The 6,314-nt window shown below is 40.2% G+C and overlaps 1 protein-coding gene across 1 annotated transcript; it reads left to right on the forward strand.

The window, feature by feature from the left end:
- Positions 1-216: 216 nt before the first annotated feature.
- Positions 217-1,204, forward strand: RNASE9 (ribonuclease A family member 9 (inactive)). Its single transcript, XM_007990670.3, has one exon. It carries the CDS (start codon positions 231-233, stop codon positions 843-845), a length of 615 nt encoding a protein of 204 aa, XP_007988861.3. The 5' UTR covers positions 217-230; the 3' UTR covers positions 846-1,204.
- The last annotated feature ends 5,110 nt before the right edge of the window (positions 1,205-6,314 follow it).

Genomic DNA, 6,314 nt, shown 5'->3' on the forward strand with positions numbered 1-6,314 from the left:
CTTCTCTTACCACAGCTCTAGGCTGAACTGTAGGCCTAGTAAGGTCATTTCTGTGAATAATTTAGAAGTATTCAGATCGATTATGAGTTGGCGATTTAAAAATGATCCAAAAATCTTAGAGCCCAGAACAGCAATATGTGGCATAAATGCGCCCCTCACAGGAAATGTGAAGCAAGCACATTACCACAATAGAACATATCTCCTTATCTCTTTTAGTGTCTACAGGAAAAATGATGAGAACTCCGATCACCACACACCCACTGCTCCTGCTTCTATTGCTGCAGCAGCTGCTGCAGCCAGTGCAGTTGCAAGAGGTGGATACAGATTTTGATTCCCCAGATGATGAGATGGAAGAATTGGAAGAGTATTTGGAAGAATTTCAAAGTACAGGGCCCACCAGACCACCTACCAAAGAAAACGTCGAAAGACGTGTCATTATCGAACCTGGAATGCCATTATATGATAAAGACTACTGTAATGAAGAAATCAAGAGAAAAAATGTTTACCACAAATACCGTTGTGTGACAGAACATTACTTCCTCCTTATGCAATATGACGAGCTGCAAAAAATCTGTTACAACAGATTTGTGCCATGTAAGAATGGAGTTAGGAAATGCAACCGGAGCAAGGGTCTCGTAGAAGGAGTGTATTGTAATTTAACAGAAGCATTGGAAATACCGGGGTGTGAATATAAATCATTTTATAGGATGGGCTATGTCCTTATCACCTGTGCATGGCAAAATGAAATACACAAACTTATTCCTCATACTATAAATGATCTCGTGGAGCCACCTAAACACAGAAGTTTCCTCAATGAGGATGGTGTCTTTGTCATACCGCCCTAGCAGAGTGTTCTCTGAGAGCTTAGGGTGGGAGGAATAATCCTCTCCATACCGATCCTTATAGATCCAAGTTGAGAATGGTAATTTTGCTTCCATTCACTTTAATCACCCACCTTCCTTTCTTCCTTTCCCAACACCTCACAAAAGCACCATAGCCTCGGTTCACTGACAGTGCTCTGAGATGTGGTGTCATGCAGGTCCCATAAGTTAGCATGCCTTGAATGTGTTATGGATACAGATGCCTGCAGTGGAAGGATGACTGGCACCAAGAGGAAAAGGAAATGGTTGCCTGAAATGTGCTCCGAAGACACATCCATGTGATTCTTTAGTTCAGCAGAAAGAATAAAAAGTGCTTCAATCTAGTGCAATGGCTCTGGTATGGTGATGTGGGGTTTCTCAGTTTGGAATTTTCTTCCTTGTGACACAATTTGGCACCAACAGAACTCAAATCCCTTTCAGCCATTTATGTAATACATCTTTCTAGGGCTGTGTGTGTGGCGATTTCACTTGTCTTATTCTTTCTCACAGGACAATACGTAGATTCAGATGTGGGCAGCTCAGGATAAAGGCTTTCTAGATTTAGGAAGGCAAACTCCCCAAAGGACATTTCTGTCTCCCAGTGTTATTTGTGTGAATTCCCACATCTTTACTTTAATTTAGCTTAGATGTTTGTGTTTACAAAATTACAGTTTCTTACTTTTAGAAATAGTCACAATTATCTACAATTATTTTCCTCACTTTCTAGTAGATGTGGCTGCCTCTGAGAATACATCACCTCAGAGTGGCTGGAGGATCAGTCTGATGAAAGAAAAGGAGAAAATTATCTCCTTTTCTTCAACTTTCTTTCTTTCTTTTCTTTTTTTTTTTTTTTTTTGAGATAGAGTTTCGCTCTTGTTGCCCAGGCTAGAGTGCAATGGCGCTATCTTGGCTCACTGCAACCTCCGCCTCGCAGGTTCAAGCTATTCTCCTGCCTCAGCCTCCCTAGTAGCTGGGACTACAGGCGTGTGCCACCACGCCTGGTTAACTTTGTATTTTTAGTAGAAATGGGGTTTCTCCATGTTAGTCAGGCTGATCTCGAACTCCCGACTTCAGGTGATACACCCACCTCGGCCTCCCAAAGTGCTGGGATTATAGGCATGAGCCACCGCGCCTGGCCTTCTTCAAACTTCTTAACATCATGTTACTATTATTGCTTAAAACTTTCTGAAACAGGGATAAATAGTAGTGATGGGGGATGTTATGGAGGTGTCCATTGCTCTTCGCACGCTTTACCCAAGTCCAGTCTGTTAGTCTCCTCCCATTCCTTACCCCTATCTTTACACTCAGAGCTGAGCTCCTAGTGTATCTATAAGTTGATGTAAGTAAGGGTCTAGAACTAAGGACTGCTAGACCCCATTTTAGTGTCTAAGGGAGGAACACAGGAATTCAAGCTTCTAGGCACTTGTGATGGTTGATTTTATGTGTCAACTTGATTGGGTTAGGGGATGCTCACATAAACATTTTTTTCTGAGTTTAAGTGTGAGAGTGTTTCTGGAAAAGGTTAGCATTTAATCCATAGACTGAATAAAGATCTCTCTCACCCATGCAGGTGGGCATTGTCCTATCTGTTAAGGGCCTAAATGGAACAAAAAGGCAGAGCAAGGGCAAATGGACTCTGTCTGCTTGAACTGAGACATCCACTTTCTCCTGCTCTTGGACATCAGTGTTTCTGGTTTTTGGGCCTTTATATTCAGACTAGAACTTACGACATTGGTTCTCCAGATTCTGGAACCTTTGGGTTTGGACTGGAACTCCATCACCAGCTTCCCAGCTTGCAGATGGCAAATTGTGGGGTTTCTCTGCCTCAATAATTGTGTGGGTCAATTCCACATGATAAATCTCTTTCCGTGTATCGATATATGCTCTATTGGTTCTTTTTCTCTGGAGAACCATGACTGATACAGCACCAGTCTTCATTTGGAGCCACATGGCTTTTCACTGAAATGTCTGAGTGAATAAGGTACCATCCAACTTTTAGAAATCTCCATGACACCTTCTAAAATCCAACTTTTTGTACATGAGCTGAAGAAATTCTGCACATGGGCTAGCCTGGCTGTGTTCTACAGACCATCTCTCTGGGTCATGCGCATCTCATTGATCTTGGAAGTTATACAACATAAAATATATTTATAAGAATACAGTCAGGCACAGTGGCTCATGCCTGTAATTCCAGCACTTTGGGAGGCTGAGGCGGGCAGATCACCTGAGGTCAGGAGTTCAAGACCAGCCTGGCCAAAATGGCGAAACCCTGTCTCTACTAAAAATACAAAAATTAGCCAGGCGTGGTGGCCCATGCCTGTAATCCCAGCTACTCAGGAGGCTGAGATAAGAGAATCACTTGAACCCAGGACGCAGAGATTGCAGTAAGCCAAGATTGTGCCACTGCACTCCAGTCTGGGTGACAGAGAGAGACTCTGTCCCAAAAAAAAGAAAGAAAGAAAGAAAGAAAGAGTATGGTATAGTACAATAACTAAGACATGAAAACAATCAGGATGAAATTTTCTTTCTCCAGAATAGAAAATCTGATCCAAATGCCTTTTAGAATTAGAATCGTAGAAATAGAATAAGGCTCATTTGCACAGATTTCCCCTGTCGTCTAATATTGCACAGGAAACCAAGACCCTGGCCCGTATCCACCAGATTCCCTATGATAAGTCCAAGCTATAATTTCAGCTTCACTGATTATAATATTTCAAATAGTTATTGTCCAACACATATTAACACTCTATCCTCAATAATACCGAACTTCATTATTAAAATGGACATCGTACACGACTTTGACTCACATAACAGTTTATTATTTATGCTAGCATTCCTTGAGATGATACTCCATTAATTATTTCAATTGTAGTAAAATATACCTGACATAAACTGACCACTTTAATCATGTTAAGTGTGCAGCTCCATAGCATTAGGTATATTCACATTGTTGGGCAACCATCACCATGATCCATCTCCAGAACTTTTTTCATCTTGCAAAACTAAAACTCTCTGCTCATTTAAATCATAATTCCCCTTTCAACCTTTCCACCGGTTTCTGGCAACCACCATTCTTCTTTCTGTCTCTGTGAATTTGACTGCTCCGGATACCTCATATAAGTAGACTCATACAGCATTTGTCTTTTTATGACTTGCTTATTTCACTTGGCCTGATGTCTCCAGGTTTTACTCATGTGTCGTAATTTTCTTCTTTTTAAAGGCTTAATAATATTCCCTTGTATGTATATAACACATTTTTTTATCCATTCATCCACTGAGGATGCTTGAGTTGTTTTCACCATTTGGCTACTGTAAATGTTGCTGCTATGAACATTGACAACATACAAATATCTGTTTGAGTCCTTGCTTTCTTTCTTTTTTTTTTTTTTTTTTTGGTGTTTGTATACATAAGTGGAATTGCTGGATCATTTGATAATTCTATTTTTTTTTTTAAGAAACTACTATACTGTTTTCCACAGTGACTGAACCATTTCACATTCCAATCAGCAGTGCACTAGGGTTCCAGTTTCTCGAAACCCTCAATACTTCTTTTATATATATATAATAGCAATTTCAATGGATATGAAGTGGTGATGCAATATTAATTTTAAATTATACTTACTCAGTGAAAGAATGTAGGCAAAGCATTCCCAAGAGTAAGACAAACTATCAACACAGCATTTTGTTTCCTAACCAAAATAAACCCAACTGGTATTCTCTTTGAACATTTCTAATGTATATGATGTTATTGAATAAATAAATAGGAGAAAAGTCTAGTCCAATGAACGGACAGCACAGTCGTTCCTATCCCCTTGTGTTAGTGGAAGTTGCCAAAGTAGTAAATGCCGTGTTTGCTCATTTCTGCATGCCAGCGTAATTTCACAAAGCCCCTCACTCTATGACAACCTGCAGCTCTTTGAGAAGAATGTTTGAAGATACTTCAGAATAGAGCACATGGTCCCCATGCTCCATATCTGTTTCCCTAACTCACTATATTCCTATGGTCTGTAGAACACAGCCAGGCTAGCCCATGTGCAGAATTTCTTCAGCTCATGTACAAAAGGTTGGATTTCAGAAGGTGTCATGGAGATTTCTAAAAGTTGGATGGTACCTTATTCACTCAGACATTTCAATGAAAATGACACCAGTCCTTGTGTTTTCTTACTCACAAAATAAGGTCTGACCAGGTTAGTGATTATACTTCCGCAATCTATAACCAGCTGTACTCTTACATCCAAATCTTGATGTGATTCTGCTTTAATGTAACTTCTGAGCAACTTTGATGTGATTTTGCATATATTGAATCTTTACCTCCTATAAATTGTGAACTAAAATACTGCATTGGAGCCGTCTGATAGAACCCCTCTAAAGAGCTGATGCTGAGCCACAGGCCTCCCAGCCTGCAGACCTCAGCAAGACTTCTGAATAAAACTAACGTTAATTATTTAAAAGTTGGATTTTTTTTTCTTTAGTTGACAGGATTCTCCAGGGGAACAGAATCAATAGGATAGATATATGCAAGGGGATTTATTAGGGAGAATGGGCTCACAGGGTTAAAAGCAAAGTCCCACAATAGGCTGACAGGCCATATGCAAGCTAGAGAGTGATAGAAGCTGGCAGCAAGCAAGGCTGTTAGAGAAGCTTGTCTGAGGCTGAAGGCCTCAGAGCTGCCACAGGGTGGGGAGGTTGTGGGGAGCAAGCAGCCAATTGGATGGTGCCTGCCCACATTGAGGGCAGGTCTTCCTCTCTCAGTCTTATCTGCCAGTCTCCTCTGGAAACACCTCCACAGCCATCCCCAGAAACAATGCTTCTCCAGCCATCTAGGCATCCTTCAACCCAATCAAGCGGACACCTAATTTAACCATTCACACCTTTCTATTCTAGCACAATATTCTTAGATGACGTTAGGAAGAGAATAAAACCAAAGCTAGTAACTATCCCTGTGCTGCTCCTTGAAAATCGATGACACTAAATTGAACCCTATTCATTTGCCCTGTAATATTTTGGTACAAAGTTGAATTCATATTCCTGATAAATTCAGAGCCAATAACTTTTATTCATATATATATGTGTGTATATATATGTGTATATATGTGTGTATATATATGTGTAGCAGTCACAATACCTCACACTGTATCTTCTTTATGACATAAAATTTTTGAAGTTTTTTAATACACCCTTTGACTGTTCATCATTACCTCTTGTGTCACAAGTAAGGGGGTCATATTCTCTGTCCACTGTTTCCTGTTTTTCCGGTCTCACAACAAACAAGGATAAAAAATGAAATCACGTATTTTATGCAAATCTTTCTTTTCTTTCTCTCTCTAAGATGGGTCTTTCTCACATGTCTCTGACATAAGATCATGACATCTGTGAACTGTCATATTTTTGGAAACACAAGGAAGCAATGGCCCATCCCCTCATCATCACATTTGATGCATTCGTTGCATCATT

This window comes from Chlorocebus sabaeus, chromosome 29 (genome assembly GCF_047675955.1).
Source record: "Chlorocebus sabaeus isolate Y175 chromosome 29, mChlSab1.0.hap1, whole genome shotgun sequence".
Taxonomy (NCBI): Eukaryota; Metazoa; Chordata; class Mammalia; order Primates; family Cercopithecidae; genus Chlorocebus; species Chlorocebus sabaeus.

Coding starts and splice junctions, on each gene's coding strand:
- RNASE9 (XM_007990670.3), top strand. CDS start 231: ATGATGAGAACTCCGATCACCACACACCCACTGCTCCTGCTTCTATTG.